Genomic DNA, 18,729 nt, shown 5'->3' on the forward strand with positions numbered 1-18,729 from the left:
GCCCGACGAAGGCAGCGCTCTATCGCTCTACTGTTGCAAGTACAGTACACGTCCATTAATTCGACTCCGATTAGCTTGATCCCGACCGAAGGTCCCAGCAGGCACTATGTATTTTGAAGGGTGAAAAATTTGACGGATAATTCTAACTTGACCAGTCAGCACACATGTGCCTGACACCTAGGGTGACCCCAATGCAGCCCCTTTACTAGGGGTCGCTATTGGGGTCACCAAAGGGGAGTCACTATTACTTATTGGGGTCAGCAAAATTTACTACACCCGAGCAACTGCCTTTAAAATCTATTACGCCATCAAAATCAAGCTGGCGTCCTCATTCCTCTTTAGTTCTTGGGGTTTTTTTTTTCTGCCTTACCATGCCTCGCTGTAGGACTGGCTTTTCTTTTGCTTTTTGTATTGTAGAGGAGTGATTTACGAACGCAGTTGAAATTATTTCTCTCTTTAGTGTCTCTTTCAAGTATTGGTGTGCAAATACTGAATTGCGAATTGCCGATCGAATATCGAATATCAAATTTTTTTACAAAATTTAAAGTTTACAAATTTCGGGCAAGAAAATATGGTGCTGCCTATGTTCGAGTGTGTCCTAGCATGGCATGACAAGAATATAGCAAGCAATCATTCGCTCAGGCACATAGAAATAAAGATAAACAGTACAGTGTACTCTTACTAAAGGGAATTCGAAATTAGTACGCCAGCAGTAATTACAGCTCAGTTCTAGTATATGAAGGTCCGGAAAATATTGGTTTTTATCAATAAACTTGAATAGAATCACCATATTTTCACCGTTGAATAGAATCACCTTATAACCTGCACCCCAAAATACAACAGCCCAGAAAAAAAGAACAAGAATTGCGCGTATAAGCTGCATAAACTAACGCTAAAATCCTTGCAAGAAGTCTCCGTTCGCAGATGCACGACTCGCATCTTCGGCCAGCAACGCTCCATTCGCCCGCCCCCCCTCCTTTCCAGCGATGCTGATAAAGCTGCATATACCCAAACGGACGTGATCACGCACTAATGAGTCATGTGAAGTGACATGAATCGGCTCACTTCGCAGCTAGCATTCGCACACCAAAGGATGTCAGCATGGACGGAATAGCCCTCGCATGGGCAACGGCGACGGAGCAAGCGCGACTGAGTCGTATCACGAAGCACTTCAAGCAGACCGAGGGAGCACTGCGGGCACGGATGACGTATGTATGATCCCGTGATAAGCACTCTGCAAGCTCGAAGTGTGACTTGCACCGTCGTGCAAGAGCATCATCAACTTTTGCTGCGGTAGGACAGCCATTGAGCGCAGCTGATGGTGACCGAAGTTCTACTTTCCCAGCGCCACATGCACTATTCGCTAACTACTAAACACAAAATGGCGATCCATTAAGAGGACGAGAATGTGTGACCTTGGAGGAGAGAGGGGAGCTTCAACTCGCAAGGGTGGGAAGAGGGTGGGGTTCCCTGGGAGATAACGAAACTAAATGGCAAAGAGCCTGGCCCTTACGTGCATTCATAGCAGCGCGCGCCACGCTGCCATGAATCATGAATCCACACTTAAAGGCGAAATTCGCATCCCGCGCTGCCGCGCAGACACACTTCATGGCAAAATTCACAAATACAGCGCACCCCAACTTTACTGCCCTATTTCTTAGATTTTTGTTGTGGGTTATTTTTTATTTTATTTATTAATACCTCACAGGCCCTGAAAAGCATTGGGTGAGGGGGCATATCAATAGAAATACAGTACAGAAATAATAAACGAGAGTAACAGTACAAAACATGCAGTACAAGGCAAATACACAAAAGGAATACAAAGTTGATTTTTAAATAAGATAAATAACACGAACATAAAAAAACAAAACGCACAAAAATATAGTATTTGCTTTTTTTTTCCCTTGAAACTAATGAATTAGTGATTTTCTTTTGTACTGAATACCAATGAGGTTATCAGTTTATTAGTGGACCTGTGTTTTGCAGCAATCTTTCATTTATTGCACTGAAGGTTTTGCTTTCCAGTTCTTCTCCAAAATACAGAAGGGCCATCCAGACTTTACAGCAAGTGGGTTATCGTAAGGCCAATCTGTGCGACAGACAAAATGACCGCGCATCACACGACTGGATCTCTCGTTTCATGCATAGCCAGCGCCGACAGTAAAAAGCAGGCTCCGTCCACGTCGTTTCATTGTCAGGTTCAGCGTGATTTGCCACCTGGCCAAGACTCTGAAATCTGCAGGGTCGCGGCAAGTTCACATGACGTTCGCTCCCCCCACTCCCTCCTCGTTCATCCACCATCCACGCAAATGCATGCAACCGGCCTCGACATTTTCGTGCCCACCGTGTACATCCATAGCTAGTCTTGTGAGGGATTGCTCAAAAGCTACAAAAAGAGACCGATGTACGTCAACGAACAGCGTCGGGAACGAGAGAGAGACTGCCGTATGGTGTGTCTGAAAGGTGGCTGTCGTGAACAACTTTGTAGCCATTCCGTGAATTCACTTTCGTTTACGAGTCAGTTCGTCAGCTTTCCGAGTGTCGCATGGCTGCTGCGAATGGATCTGCATAGTTTCAGCACCACACTAACTTTATTCGCCGACGCCTGATGAAGCAGGCACCGATTAAGCCTAATGGCCTAGGGAGTGTTGCCATGACAAAAATTTACCGCTGGCCAATCTGGTAACAGGCCGCAAGCCGTCACAGAATGCTTGCCACTAATATGTCCGTACAGGTGGCTCGTCTGTGATCGGTCGCGAGAACATGCGTGCGGGTTAGACTGACAGCTGTGGAAGCGGCGTAAAGTTTGTCCCCGCAAATCCAACACAATCTTTATGTCTATTAGCAGCTAATCAGCTCGATCTTTGCACATGCTTTCACGCTTTACAAAATACTTGCTGCTTTTGTTGCCGTTCCCTCTGTCCACGTCGCATTATCATTTTAATCGGTCTTGTCGACCCGGACGAATCCTGTACCAACAGAGGGCGGCCTAAGCCGATGCGGCGGCGTTCTCACAGTGACAAAGTCCACTGACTGGGGTGGCTTGTCTGCGGCACACGCGACACTCCTTTTAAACCAAAAACGAAGTAAAACGCTCGCTTGGGTGGCATCGAGCACGAGGGGCTCTGCAGCGTATCCGACACGTGGCACTTCGCGGGACTCTGCACCAAGTACATCAAATATTAGAAAAATCTAAAATAGTATATATTCGATCTGATTGGGTGATATTCAAGCATTCGCACACCCATACCTTAAAGTCGACAAAATTTTCACCCATTCATTGGCTAAGGTTGTGTTTGATGCACAACTGTGAGCACAGGGCACAAGAGCACGTGCAACCCCTCTGACCTAGACTGCGAAGCCACACACACACACGTACCAGGTTGGGTACCGAGACAAGGCAGAGTGCGGCGAGCGCGTGGCCCTCGACGTGCAGCCATGCCTCGTGCCGCTTGCACAGGTCCTGCAGTCCCTGTAGGGGATCAACCAGGCCAATGGCCGGCGAGCCCGCGCTGACCACCACCAGCGTGGGCACCCGGCCCTGCGCCACGTCCTCGTCCATCCTCTGCTCCAGTGCGACGAGGTCCTGGAAGACAAGGTGGGACAAGGAGGCAAGAGGTGCATGTAAGTACCGAGAACAGCCGCCTTAACGTGATAGTTGGCAGTGATGATGTCTTGCCAAGTGCACGACCGTGTGCCAATTTGGCCACCGAGTCGAACAAAAACAGCGATACTTTCATACTGACACGCCGCCGGCATGCTCGTTGCCCACGTCACCTCAAGGAGATAATCCGTCCTACTCCCTCCTTTTTAAAAGGGGCCCTGAAACACTTTTCTAAGTCATCATAGAATGGCCTCACTATTAAAAGATGTCTCACGAATCTTGTGCTGCAAAATTTTTTCCGAATCCTTCAAGTACAAGTGGAGTAATCGCACTGATACGCGACATTTTCTTTCTTTTCGTCTTCGCTAGCTCACTCGAAGCTACAAAAAGAAGAAGCCCAAGCCGAGTGTCTTGGTGGTGAAAGGGTTCGTCGTAGCACCTCATGGCGGCCGTGGTAGACTAAGCTACGCCACACTCTGCTGCCATCTTGGAGGCTCCGCGCAGCAGACACAGCTGCACGCAACTGTTGTGCGTAGAACGGCGGTGCAATTATGAAATTATTTTTCTGCCTTTTTGAGATTGCAGGCATCAGCAGCAGCAGCAGCAGCAGCAGAATATTTTTATGTCCACTGCAGGACAAAGGCCTCTCCCTGCGATCTCCAATTACCCCTGTCTTGCGCTAACCAATTCGCACCTGCATGTTTGCTAATTTCATCACCCCACCTAGTTTTCCACAGTCCTCAACTGCGCTTCCCTTTCTATGGCACCCATTCTGTAACTCTAATGCTCCAGCGATTTTTTGCCCTATGCATTACGCGGCCTGCCCAGCTCCATTTTTTTTTCTCTTAATGTCAACTAGAATATCGGCTATCCTCATTTGCTCTCTGATCCACACCATGTTTAATTTATTCAACTTGAAATTAGCAATTACGTATTACTGAGAGTGTTCTCGCGATCACGAAATCAGCCAATAGCCGTTATGGGTCCAGCTGCTTGCAATGACGCCGCATGACGACACTGCGGAAGCGAGAGCAAGCGATTTTTCGCCATTTTCAACACGAGATTGTCAATTCTTTGTCGCATGCAGGGAACAGGTTGGAAACGTCGTCTTACTATGACGTAATATTTCAGTGGAAACCCGCTAGGTAGAAAGACGTAATTGAATGGAAAAATGAGACATCCACTCAATTGTAGCAATTGCTATAAAGGAAATATTACGTCAAACACTTGCCTTTGCTTCGAGTTGTCAATAAATTCGACTTCGCCCTGCCATCTGCTATCCGCCTGGTTAGCTCAGATGGTAGAGCGGCCGCCCCGGGAAAGGCAGTGGTCCTGTCCTGGGTTCGAGTCCCGGACCAGGACGAATTTTTCTTCACTGTGAGGCTTTTCTTTCGAGGAACCCGTTTGGTTTTCCTTTGTAGCAATTGCTACAATTGAGTGGATGTCTTATTTTTCCATTTAAGTCTTCCCTTGCTATGTTCCAAAAGTTTTTCAGGACCTCTTTGAGATTTTGTTTCTAAATTGCACTAAACGTTTCCAAACAACTCGCCCAGCGACAAATTTCACTAAATCGTGTGACGTACGGGCGGCACAATGCAACCACTCGGGTGCCTGGCACACCACTATGGTGAGAATGACTCACTGAAAGAGTGACATTGCAGTAATTTCCTAGACTAAATGGTGATACTGCATGCGGGCTTGGCAGTCCCCATAAAAGCTCCATTGGAGGAAAACAATGACTACTACCTACCGTCTGGTAGAGGGAGCCAGGTGTCCCAGTGAGGGGAATCATCCTGAGGCAGGAGATGGGAAGTCCCAGCTGCACAGAACATCAGTGCCACATGTAGCAACCATCATGCTGCTCTTGCCAAGTATTTGATGTATTCTGCTAACAAGATACATATTCGAGTATTGGGCACATTCACTTCACTGAAACCAATGTTGTCCTGCATTTCCTCCAATCCTGCATTTTCAGTTTTATTACAGCAGCAGAAGACTCATTCAACAAAACCATGGCCAACCAAATTTTAAGCTCAATTCATTATATATGAAAATTTGTTATATCCTTGTTCATTACAATAAAGGTATGACTATATTCGTTTGTCACTGCCTAATAAAGAGTCAAACTGAACGAAATTGAGGTCCCAAAACTGCATGGCGAGTTATGAGGGATGGGTGCAATGGAGTGCACCGAATTAACTTTAATTACCTGGGGTTCTTTAACATCCACCTAAATCTAAATACACATGCATTTTTGCACTCTGCTCTACCAAAATGTGAACACCGGAGCCAGCAATCAAACCCACGACATAGTACTCGGTATCAGAATGGCACAGCCGCAGGCCCACCAAGTACTGAACAATTCAGTAAAGCCATAACGTGCTCACATGCAGGTTTGTTATATGAGATGGTTTAACTGAGCCACTAAGACCAGTGTGTCCTAACAATTTGCATACATCGGTTCAGCATGAACACTAGCGCATGAGTGCACTAGGCTCATCCTGGTAGTCAAAGGTTCTTGCTGTTGGTGCTCTGTTGCAGAGCTTACTGAGCGGGCAAGGGAATGTCCACTTGGCTTCTTTGTTTTTGTTTTTTTTGCAGCCCAACTAACTACACGTCACTTGCATCTCTGGTAAATGCGCTAGGACACGCTTATAGAAAACGTGAAGTCGACGCAAGTCTCTGCAGTGCTTCAGCACATGAAATGTGGCTGAAGCAGATCGCAAGCAACGGGCAGCTTAAGCTGTCTAAAGGGGCCTAAATGCATGCGATTCTTATAAAACTAGAGCAGCAGTTCAATATACCCACAACTTCGGTACATCCATGTCTAACTGTACTCATCCTTGCCAAACAAGCGTTCACTCCAACGCTTACCTGCGAACAGAGGTGGTGTCCGAGGCTGGTGCGGGTGTGTGCCCCGATGTACAGCACGGGGGGTCGCGAGGCCAGCGCCTGGTAGCCCTCCCCCTGGGCCAGGCGCGGGTACTTGGCGTGCAGGGCAAGGCGGCACACGCGCACCAGCCCCTCCCGCGACTCCTCGTGGAAGAACACCGACGAGTCAAAGAACCTGCACGTGTGAACGCAAAGTGGGCAATGGTGGGTTCACGAGCCCAAGAAAATGGAGCAGAGTCGTCACTGGAGGAATCAAGAGTGCACTGAACAAGGTGTGCCTGCAGAGCAAACGTTTCGAAAAGGAACAAGCTGTGTTCATCAGGGCAACTGCTTTTCTTCACAGAGCTGTCAAGGAAAGCATTCTTAAGAACTTTGCCCTCAGCACGCACTATTCTCAGCATACGTAAGCGCTCATGTCTTTAGACCGCACTGACTTTCTAAGCAACCTTGCTGCTGCCGATTTCGCCTGCTTCAGGAACTGTGTACTGAATAAACTTGCTCGAAGAAAGTGGCCTACCGGTGTACGGCGTCTTGCGCTGCCACAAGAAGGCGGTGCAAGTACCACACCAATTCCTTTTTTTGGCATGCATTTTTTTTTTTTGCTATCTTGCGCCCAACCCCCTTAGAACAACTCAATGCTTTCATTGACAGAATTTATCTTTCATAAAGCATGGTGCAACATTCGTAAAATCGTAGAACAAGCCCAAATTTGCAAACTATATGAAAAATTCGGGAGAGTTGGCACGTATGAATCGGCTATGGTAGAGGTGCAGCCATTCACGACCCCTTCTTACCTAAAGAGACGCGACACCCAGAGGCCTGTGTCAGAGACGATGCGTGCCGTCACCTTGCGCAACACAGCGGCTTCCAGCGTGGAGAGGTAGGCGGCCAGAGAGTGCGAGGCGACCACGGCCTTGCCAGCATCGTCCAGTCGCCTTAGCGATTCTCTGGAGCATTTATTATGCAAGGGGAACACTGTCATACACTCTAGTACTTAGCACGGGGCTACAAAGAGCACCCAAAAGTTGTAGTTTGGCTAGTTGGTATTCCATCTTGGCAACAGCGTCAGAGCGCAAGAAAACACATCCACATACGCATACACACTCATGCAAATGCATTGGCGTTCCAGTTACTTTTGTGCTTCAACGCTTGAAATGACGTCTTGTTAAGAAAGTTAACTGTAACACCAACGCATTTCTCCACAAAGTTCGGGAATTAATATCTCGAAACTGGTGTCATCCTGACAACAGTTGCAACGACATTGTCCAGTAATGTCCAGTTTCCTAGACATTAATTGCACAATTTCTTGTCGCAAGTAATGTCCGCCTCTTCGAGTTGACCAGCTCATGAACTAGAATTGTGCTATCTGCCACAGGCAATGTTTAAAAATTCTTGAAAGTGTTCGCTGAAACACCCCGGTATATAAAAGCAACACCTTCAATTACAACCTTCAAGAATTTTTTTTTGTTTAATCTGCTCGTATCACTGCGAAATTCAACTCTGCCCAATCATCGGCACGGATCACAGCTCCCGGAACGATAGTGTTTTTATCTTTTCAGCCTTTACTGCTTTCACAGCAGCATCCTGTTCAACTTTAGGAGCTAGCAGCTGTGAAAGCGGCAATGCCCTAACACACACTATTTCTAGAGCAACAACTTCAACAATAATGGATAATTTTGCAGGCTTGTTTGAATAAATTTAGATCACAGTTTTTTTTCTGCACACAGATATCTGGACTTCTAGTTTTGCACAAACATTTATTTTCAAAGCACTGTAAAGTGCAGGTGCAATGCTCTGCGACAGCTTATGCATGTGATGCCAGAGCAAATAGTACAGAGTAGTATCGTCTGAGCAATATCGCACCTTATTCGAAATGCCTTATAAGTTTACCAAGTGTTGTTGGATGCACTCAGAAAAGCTGCCCTCAATTAAAAAAAATAATAATAATAAAACGAGGGCTGTAATGATTCCTCACCCAGGTAGGCTCCTCATGTGGGATGACTGTGCCAAACAATGCTGCTGCACAATGTTCTCCAGGCTCGCTCGTATGTCGTCCAGCGACAGAGCCCTGGGAGAGTGCAAAATAAAAGCGAAAAGTCAAGAGTACACGCAGTATGTCCAGTACTAGCATAGTCGTAATTGCCGTATTTGCACAGATACAATGCGGCATCGTCTTTCGTGTCCGAAAATACCACCTGACAAGAGCACGTTGTAACGTGACTCCTTTTTTTCACCACACTAAATTCCACACTTTAATATGCGGCGAGCTCAATGACTGCAAAAAGCCAACCTTTCAATGAGCTACTACACAGAATACAGCCCCATGTGAGAGAGATAAGCGGGTACGTACGTACAGCACAACCTTGTTATTTCGAATTTCATGGGACCGGAAAAAATATCCAAGTTGACCGAATATCGAATTATTCATGGTATCAAGAAAACAACAAAAAAATGCTTACTTCGTCAACATGCTTTTATTTACTGAATGAATCAGCAAATCTTGTTTACATTTTGCACAACAACAAAGCTGCAATGCTCGTCATCTTATGACTGATTAACGCCAGCACATGGCCTCCGAAGTCCATGATACGCCAGTGCAAAAGTGTGGTGTGTTTTTTTGTTTTTGTTTTCTGGTTGTGGCAGCTGCAGTGACTGCAGTGACAGAGCGAATTAGTGCGTCATGACATGATTCATCCCCTTCCTATGAACCAAAACCAAAACTGGTTCATAGAATCAACTATCACAATAAATTGTTAAGGGTGTCCTGAAACTAGCATGTTTTTTTATATGGTTTAAAAGTTTTGGACCTTCAAACATACATACAATAGCTAAAATGTATAGACAGAGATACATACGTTGAATGGCTGACTGCCTGTTTGATAACTGATTGATTAGTTGGTTGTAGGTTATTTGGTTCATTGAATTTACCAACTCAAACCAACACAAGTGAGCTTTGTGCGATGCAAACAAAAACATGATAAACCAGGAACAGTCATGTAAGTGTGCACTTTGAAAAGAAGGAATGAGGAATGCTCACACTGCTTGAAGAGGGCCAGGAACATGCTTGTGGGCATCTTTGCGAGCTTCCGCCTCGTCACCGCCACCAAGACACTGCTTTCTGTGGAAGCGCGCAAAAAAAAAGCACCATCTCGCTATTTCAAGCACCAGTCGAAGCAACACACGCTGCCAAATCAGTGTGCAAGCTACAAAATCAGCATGCAAGAACACTTCTGCAAGTGACAAATATAAGTCCGGAATGGCATCTTCATGCACAACGTTTAATTGCAGTTCATGCCAGCAGCTTTTTCTTTTCTTTTAGCAATGGGAACAACCCTTCACGATACATGTCCCTAAATGTTATTCAATTAAAAAGCACTTTAGTGAGACGCAAAGCAGAGTTAACAAGTTGGTCATCTGGGCTGAGAATGAGCCCAGGCATGAACATCAACTCAAATATTTTAGCAAAAAAAAAAGTAACCCTGAGCAACCACTGACATTGAAATTGTTTATTTGCCATCCTGTACATTTACAGACGGGGGACTGTAGAAAAAAAGCTAGCCTTCAACTACTTGACGTGTCTACAATCCCTGTTTCTGCAGGCAGGCAGCATATGCGCACATACATATACACACATATACATACATATATATAGCTGTATACATAACTTCACTGACATGTTTCTCACTCACACTTTGCTTCATGTCAAGAAACAAATGCAAAAACACAGATACATAATGCTACCAGATATTACACCGAAACCGTATACATCAGTTTCAGTTTCTTGGATGATGACGTGAAAAGATCAAATCGGATTGAATTATAGTAATTTAACAGCGTTGGTATTATGTATTTAAGGCATTGTTTCCCATAGTTTGAATGTGGTGTTGGTACTAACCAATCTTCAAAGTGTCTTGTAATGTAACTTGGTGCTTTTCTCTGAAGTTGGGCTAGAGCACGCAGGTTGCTGATATTTGAATGAATTTCCAGTTTATATACATGACGCAGTTTATATCCATGAAACACATAAACAGCGTTTCAATTCAAGGGACTGCAAATCACAATATGGCTGATAATACAGCGTGCAAGTATGGCTTTGAAAGAGAGAGAGAAAAGCTCTAATAAGACGTGGAGATGTTAGCCTAGTGAAATGCCCGAGATACTATTCTTGATGATTAGGGTGAAAGATGAAATAAGAATAAATAGAAGAGAGGAATTACGCATTCATTCGTTTAAGTGTAAAGGGTTGATGCATTCTAGGTTGTAGCATCTGTGCAACTCGATGCTTCGTTTACAATACGCCTATTAACTGGTGTTTCAGCACACAGTTTCCCAAAATCAAGGAAAGACCTTAAAAACAGCAAAATACAGTCATTTTTCTTCCTGATAGCTTCGTTGCGCTTTTGCTGAGACATACCTCACATCTTACTATTGGTTTCAGAATAGTAGCTTTGCAGACGTAAGATGTAAAGAACAGTGTCTTGTTTCAGGAACTACAAGTGCTCGAAGCCTTTACACCTCAAAACTTTTCAGTACATTTCTTTTGTATATAGAAAAACTTAAGGTGCCGAGTTCTGAACACGGCTGTTCAATGAGTGAAGTTTTATTTCATTGTGCGAATTCATCCCTCAACTTGAACCTCATCATGTGAAGCTGCTTCAGATATGGTAGTGTTATTTATCACTTACTAACAGACACATTGCACAAGCGCGAATATTTTAATGTCGACTGCCAAGTTAAACATTTAATAATGTGTCGTGAGTGATAATCTTTTTTTTTTTGTAGAGCGTCACATTCTATGACAAACATCCCGTTTCTAGTAACAGCTGTCAGCACAGAAAGCTGGTCAGGCTTCATTATATAAACATACACCTGTGAATTCATAAAAAGTTTGAGGACACAGCACCAGAAAGGATAGAAGGAGGAAAGGCACACCTCATGGGAAACATAAGCACTTCTTTAGGAATATTCAACTTTAGATGCAGCCTAAAAAAAGGAAGACTTCACAATCGGATAACTTCCAAGGGTACGGTTGGAGACACGACAGGGGAAGCTTTCTTGCTTACCATAATTTATTTTTCATTAAACTTCATGAAACACTTGTAAAATCATACTACAAGCTGGATTACGTGAACATTATGGAAAATTCAGGAGAGTCTGCTAGTCAGACAATTTCAGCAACATTCAAAAATGCTCTTTTTCCTATCGCTCTCTCTAACAAACGACAGCATGGACTCACGTGTTTGTTGTCTCCATCTGGTTGACAGCGCCAGCTGCCATGTTGAGAAGCTCCTGTACGGGGTCGTTGCATGCGCTCAGCTCAGGCTTGCCTCCTCCCCTCAGATCCTGCGGCTGATGCTGCAAACGAACAAATCAGAACAAAAACAGCCCAACATAAACACAACGCAGGTCACAGTTTTGCAAAGCGAAAAATTAAACTGCCATCCATCACGCGCGTCCCGCCTGATGTGCCACAAACAGCACAACGTCCCCTGTTGCAGTGTCGTAACTGCCAGGCTCGGCATTACAGTGCAGAGCTAAGCAGTATTTACAACAAAGACAGATTTTAGAGAACGGAAGTTTAGAAGTGCAGTGTCCCCGCAGGGCAACAGTCAAATCTGCTCATGCCGGACTGTCAAGAAACCACCCGCAAATTCGACATAGCGAGTAATTCAATATAGAGGTGTCACGAAATTGAACTACTAAGAACACTGAACCACTAAGGGCTTTAAGGCCGTGTTTTGCAAAATTCACTTACTTTTCCATGAGAGATGCTGATTGACGATTGACTGTAAAGCAAGTATTCTGATTCCATGAACTCGCCTGTCCACTAAGCCGGTGCACAAGGGCCTAGACGGGCTGACGCCACAACCAATATACACAATATTTTTATTTTTGAGAGGAAGTGTTGTTAACACATGGGAAATAAAACATGCCACAGTGGAAGGTGCAGTTTTTTTTTTTTTCTTCCTCCATGGTGGCGCAGTAGTAACACGGCAGCGTCTGAGAAAGCAAGCTTTTATGGAGCGTCTGGCACAGTGGGGAGTTGGATCTATCAGCTTTCGATATCCTTTCAATCCATTCCCCCTCTCTCTCTCTCTCTCTCTCTCTATAAATATATATATATATATAAAGATGCTCCCCCCCCCCCCCTTGTACGAAAAATGTTGCGATGCTTCTGCCGGTGTCCAGCCTGCATCAGGGAATCTTTATACTCTATATTAAATTAACCTTGAGCCCCTACTACAGCGTCCATCAATTATATCATGCTGATGAAGCTTACACCCCACAATATATATATTTATTCGCTTATTCCTTCCCATGATTGCCACAGTAACACTTCGCCGTGCTAAGTCACCTAGTGTATAGGGGGTCACTTTGCCACTTGATTCTGAAATTTTTAACCCTGTTTACCGACAGGAACCAGTGTTGTGCGTATTGACATGGCATCAGCTCATCAGGGGCAGCGCCAGAGGGGGGGACACGGGGGGGCGGTAGCCCCCCTAGAATTTTCGCCTGCACCCCCAAGAGCGCCGAAAAGCTGACCCAAGGTAGGCGGTATGAGACAAAATGTCACTTTTGATGTCTCACAACTTGGAGGCAGATGCATGAGAGCAGCGCTGCTTACAAAGGACGGCCTTGTTTAAGCATAACAATTTATTATACAAATTTCTGGTTCGCTTGTGATAGAATAGGCACTTGAAATACAGTGCGGACTGCCGCAATAAGATAAAAATGGTTCCAACGGTTCTAAATAGATTTAAAAATAGGCTAACCTTCTTCGTTGTTTGGTCTGCTTGCGTGAACCGGCAAGTTTTGTGCCTCGGATGCAATACGCTCTTTTTCAGGCGCCTTCCCCTCAGCAGGCCTCTTCGGCAGAGAATAAGCTTCGCCCTGCTGAGGTCGCATAACCGCGAGTGCTGTGTAACTGAAGGCAGCGCACGTATACCACGCGGGATACATGTGTCGTCTTTATGTGGCACATAAGCACAGAAAACTGCGTCGGCTCGAAACCATAGATGTTCACATATGGAGACGGTTTCCAATGCCTTTTTATGCGAACTCCGCTCGGCTACTGGGCAGAGTTGAACCTTGACCATGCAGAGATCCCAGTCACATCGCTGAAGTGCATAAACTAGCGTTCCACGAACTGCACAAGCTAGGTGTTTTTGCCGTGACGATACCGGAATCGTCATCATCTTGCGAGCGCACGTTTTGGTGCCTTCGAAGATTGAAGACATCTTCGCAGCAAGATGACGAATAACCGTCTGAGCGACCTAGCTAGGCTTGCGGTCGAATGATCTCTTGCCAATAAGATATATATTCAGCTTGTTCTCGACATGTTGACACTGCGCACAGTAATCGACGTATACGTCTGCACTAGTGTGCTGGTATAATGATACCCCATCGTATCTCTGCAGTGCTTTCGCAGGAAAATTGTGCGTTCACGGGAGTAGGACCCAAACGTATACCGGTATCAGAACACTCGCTTTACCATCGAATAAATCCCGGCTACGTTTTGTCTTTTACTGTCACAGCGCAGGCACTAACATCTGTGGTTGTGCCGAAACCTTTGAGCACTACATCTGTCCTCATCATCGCTTTGAAAGACGCTCCATAGGGTGCTGTCCGAGGCGACGTCTGTGCCCTAGCTAGTGTAGTGAACCGTGCTAATATTTGCGTTTGTAAAACCTGCTGTAGTGTACGGCCAAAAGTGACACTGACTGACATGCCTACTGCGTCCTCTATTTGTGCAGTTCTCTCCTCTCTTGCATTTGCTTTTGTTATTTCCCGTATATCTCCTTGTTATTATTTTCTTATTTCCGGCGTTTAGAATCACCAGCCGGCACCACAAGGGTGTTTAAATTTAGTTTTTTGTAATCTAGCGCGTCTTTACCAAAGTTGGAATTGATATGCACATCGCTTAGCGGTGTTCTCTCTCCTGCTGTGAAATTACTCTTTTGAAGCTATATTGTGATCTAGATAACTAATGTTATTTTGTTGCTGCTGGGTACCTGGTTTTTTTTTCATTACTTAATACTGTTTTTTATGTGTGTGCTGTACAATGTACTATACAAATTTTCATTTTCTTAGCAATAGCACTGCTGTGTAAATGTGCTAATTTTTAATGTGTATGTTACTGCGTTGCTGGAATAGCTTATTCAGACTGATGTGTGTAGAATGCCTTCAGCCCAGTCAAGCTGTTGTTAAAAGATTTTAGCCATCGAGGAATTGGTATCCGCATCGCAACCCTGTTGTGCTCTCAGACGAGTGTGTTGAACATACATAAATAAATGTTCGCTTTTTTTTTTTACCTGCTTTTATTCTTAAATGACTTAAAGAAAGCACGCCAAATAACCACAAAGTTCAGATAGTTCAATTTAAAAAATATAAGAAAATAAGAAACACGTTCAGAAATAGTGGGAGAAATTGTAATGCACAGAAACGTTGGGCTGACTAATGATTGTCATCTTTTGAACATGCACAGCCTGGATATCTACTACATTGCACTTATCTAAGCAGAACACCGTGTATGTTTATTGGAGTCTTGAGCGACTGAACGAAGCGAAGCGTAGGTGCCATGCAACAAGATTTATCTCGGACTTCCGAGTGATTGATGTGAGCATTTATAAAATAAGAGGAAAGTGGTAGGGAGTTAAACAATAGCCAAACACAAGTTCCCCGCCAGCCTGCCCCCCCCCCCCCCCTGGAAGGAAATCACTTGTCGTGGGTGCCCCCACAATAAAAAAATCCTGGCGCCGCCCCTGCAGCTCATGAGTGCAAGGCATTCAAAATTATTATGCGAGAGTACAGAAAGAAACATTTTATGCTCGTCTACATATCTAGCGTTGGCTTCGTCAGTAAGCGCACGAACCTAACTCGCATGATTAAGTATGCAATCCAAAGACAAAGGTGAAGTGTCACTGAAATGCGAGATCACACAAAAGAAGGTTTCAACTAATGCACGGCAAGCTTTATCTTCTTTTTTTTTTTTTTTTTAAGGATTAAGGAAAAACTGTGTTCTGCTGCGTGAGTTGGAATGCCATTACCTGCTGCGTGCCACAGTTTCAAAGCTGAATGGAGCGAGAAATTGTGCACCAAGTGTGAAATGATAAATTATGCAATTATTTACTCATTTATTGGCACATGTAATTGCTGCCCAAGCACGCATTACCATACCTAAACATAGTATTCATTAAAATGTTAATTACATTGAAACCAAAATACTAGTCACTTTTCCGTATGTCTGCTTACGGCATGTTTATTTTTTTATATATTTATTTATGAATGTCTTAGATGCCTTTCAAAGGCATTGGGTAAGGGGGGGAATACGGTTACATCAATGTAAAACAAGCGTTATTCAATAAGGCGAGAAAAAGAAGCATTACGTAACAAAAAGCATTATTCGCACAACGTAATAGTGTGAGAGATCAATAGAGTCAATGCAAAAAGTCCAATAGAAGTTGAAAACTATGGTTAAATCAATGTAAAACAAGCATTAGTCAACAAGGCAGAAAAGCATTAATGCAACAAATGTTTTATTCACACAATGCAATAGCTAGCAACATCAAACTCAAAAGAGGAAAAAAGTATGTAGGGAAGGATACTCATAAATATTACACAAACATCATAGCACTGCAGAGTATGCGACAAACACTAAAATTGCAATAGCAATTGCTGAATAACCACAATGCCAAATAGAAAAAAAAATTTAACAAGAAAGAAAAAAACTAGGCAGACAGGAATTAAACTCGGTCATCTACGATAAGCTGCCACTTCACAGACTATGGATGGTGTGTGAAACCACACTATTTGTTTAGGAAAATTAATAAATTTAATTATTTAATTATGGGGTTTTATGTGCCAAAACCACGATCTGATTATGAGGCACGCCGTAGTGGGGGACTCCGGAAATTTGGACCACCTGGGGTTCTTTAACGTGCACCTAAATCTAAGTACACGGGTGTTTTCGCATTTCGCCCCCAGCGCAATGATAATTTATTAACATATGTACAGACTATAGGTACTACAAAATCAATGGTAAGGATATAGAAAGGCACAAAATCACTAAACAGTTAAGATTGCAAAATGTTTGAGGCAGAGCTGAAAAATTGCCTGGGATATGTGAAAATTTTCGGCCACCTCCACAGGTGCCAGAGATCTCGACTAACAGTGCCACCTCGGGGCAAACAGGCACGTGCACCAGATTACGCTTTTTTTGCTGGAGAGTGACGAATGGTACGGTCGGCGCAACACCTGCCAACGCATGCAGTCTCGCAGGCCATGGTTGAAGCAAGTGAATACACCAAAGGCAAGCCTTGTCCTGCCAACGTTATGGGCCACACAACGCAGCTGAGAAAACGCAACGGAGATTTGCAATGCCAGCTGAGCTGCCTGCCGTGATGCAAGAGTCCACACAGAAGGTATTCCAATTTTCTTCGCGCACTATTCAAGCTAACGCACCACCCTTAAGGAGCAGGAATGGTAGAGGAGGCAGGGAGGTCAGCCAGACGCGTGTCCACTTGGTTACCCTACACATGACTTAAGAATTCAGCACAAGCTCCGCCCACAAAACCGCAGTGCACATGCCATCTGTGCCACCGCGCTCCAAAACATAGTTCCCGCGAAACGCCGACATCGAAAAAAAGGTTCGTCGCCACCGTGACGTCACGGCAATGAACGAACGTAACTGGCTGGCGCATGTATACAAATTCTCCGAGTTCTAGAGACGCCCACGACACGCCTAGGGACACGCATATGTTGAATGGGTTAACAAGCAAAGTGATATCTCCTTCTGAGTCGATGTAGTTGAAAGGCTTGCGCTCTCGGGCAAAGATTAGTTCTTAAACCACTCCTGCCCTTATGTGCTCAAGTGTGCCTGCATGACGCTTCTTAAGGGTTTGTTCTTGCGCAAAACGACCCACAAGGGCCCGCAAGCCAGGCGCCACCAAAAACCCCCGCTTCAAGTAGCGCGCCCTCGTTAGCTGCCCTTCAACCCGCACTCCATTCTACAGCGACGTGCGCCGTCTAAAGGAAAAATGTAAAAATAAAGAAAAGTAAAACTACCTTGACATCTTTGTACGCATATAAAAAAGGCCGCGCAGCTGCTCGTAAGAAAGCTTTTAGAAAAAAATAATGAAAGAGCCCAGTAAATCACGTTTAAAGTTCGGAGTGCAAGCGTCTGACCGCGCGTCCTCACGATTCTGCGCGTAGTTAGATCTTGTAGCTCCGTCCATCCACGACTAGTTTCGCTTTCTCACACCCACAACTGCGACCTTCTAGGCCGGTTTTCAGATGGCTGATGCGGCTCAGCTGTCAAGTTATGACGCCCGCTACCGGCAGTCTCCGCGACGAAGAAAAAATGTGTCAACATCACTGCAGATGGTGTACATTCGTGTACCGACGCGACAACGTACCGGCGCGCCGACGTCGCCGACGCAAACAAGCCGGAGCGCGATCGCTGGGGGCTAAACGAGGCGTGCCGTACACCGGCTTAAAAAAAAGAAGAGGCACGGCGAAGGCCATCAAGGACTGCGCGAGGGTTCGCAACGGGGTTAAGAAAAAGAAAAGCAAACCACCTAACCAAGCTGGTTGCATACGCCACGACCCCCCAACCAGAGGTGTGTTCTCGTACAGGCGGAAGTAGTTTGCCGCAACAAGAAAAAAATAGAGGCGAGCTGAGCGTAATAAACGATCGTTTACATCTAGCGACTCATGTGTGTAGGGTGAGCTTCCGAGCCAAATTGCGTCGCAGAAAAAAATGAGTGCAAAGGTCGCTTTAATTAAGCGCGATAGCACCAGAGCCGGATTCGAACGCGCAGGAATGGAACGACGTTGACAACTAAACCCACCACCTAAGGATCGTGGAACCCGACACTGCGCGTGGCGTTGGACGTCAAAAGGCAAGGACTCTGGCTTCGAGAACGAGACAGACGTCACTCACGTCTCCCATGTCTGATTTCTTCGAGTCTTGGCCGTCGCCGGATGTCGAAGAGTCGGCAGGGGCGACGTTGGAAGCTACGACACCGCCACGATCGCCGCCGCTGTCCGCCATTGCTGCCCTCAAGACACGCTGGCATCCGAGACGTCACTTCCCATGTCAACTTCCGTCGCGCCTGTTGCCATGGGGACGATCCAGGAAGCGCTGGCCTGATTTTTAACCTTTCGGTGCGCCCACTCCCAAGCGCGCAAGGAGAACGAAACACAGTAACGCGGAGAAATTTTATTTCTGCAAA

The 18,729-nt window shown here is 45.2% G+C and overlaps 2 protein-coding genes across 2 annotated transcripts in view; one reads left to right on the top strand and one right to left on the bottom strand.

Moving 5' to 3' along the window:
* LOC119453345 (pyridoxal-dependent decarboxylase domain-containing protein 1) overlaps window positions 1-18,586 on the bottom strand; it is a 40,581-nt gene extending 21,995 nt beyond the window's left edge. The window contains exons 1-8 of the mRNA XM_037715386.2: window positions 18,438-18,586; window positions 11,733-11,851; window positions 9,534-9,614; window positions 8,472-8,564; window positions 7,291-7,443; window positions 6,479-6,671; window positions 5,355-5,423; window positions 3,380-3,586 (exon numbers count right to left, since the gene is read on the bottom strand). Coding sequence (XP_037571314.1) covers window positions 3,380-3,586; window positions 5,355-5,423; window positions 6,479-6,671; window positions 7,291-7,443; window positions 8,472-8,564; window positions 9,534-9,614; window positions 11,733-11,851; window positions 18,438-18,548 — 1,026 coding nt within the window. The 5' untranslated portion in view covers window positions 18,549-18,586. The remainder of the gene's footprint in view (window positions 1-3,379; window positions 3,587-5,354; window positions 5,424-6,478; window positions 6,672-7,290; window positions 7,444-8,471; window positions 8,565-9,533; window positions 9,615-11,732; window positions 11,852-18,437) is intronic.
* The window catches only part of LOC119453350 (probable aconitate hydratase, mitochondrial), a 327,347-nt gene that overhangs the window by 138,363 nt on the left and 170,255 nt on the right, over window positions 1-18,729 (top strand). The window lies entirely within an intron of this gene.

This window comes from Dermacentor silvarum, chromosome 5, assembly GCF_013339745.2.
Source record: "Dermacentor silvarum isolate Dsil-2018 chromosome 5, BIME_Dsil_1.4, whole genome shotgun sequence".
NCBI lineage: Eukaryota > Metazoa > Arthropoda > Arachnida > Ixodida > Ixodidae > Dermacentor > Dermacentor silvarum.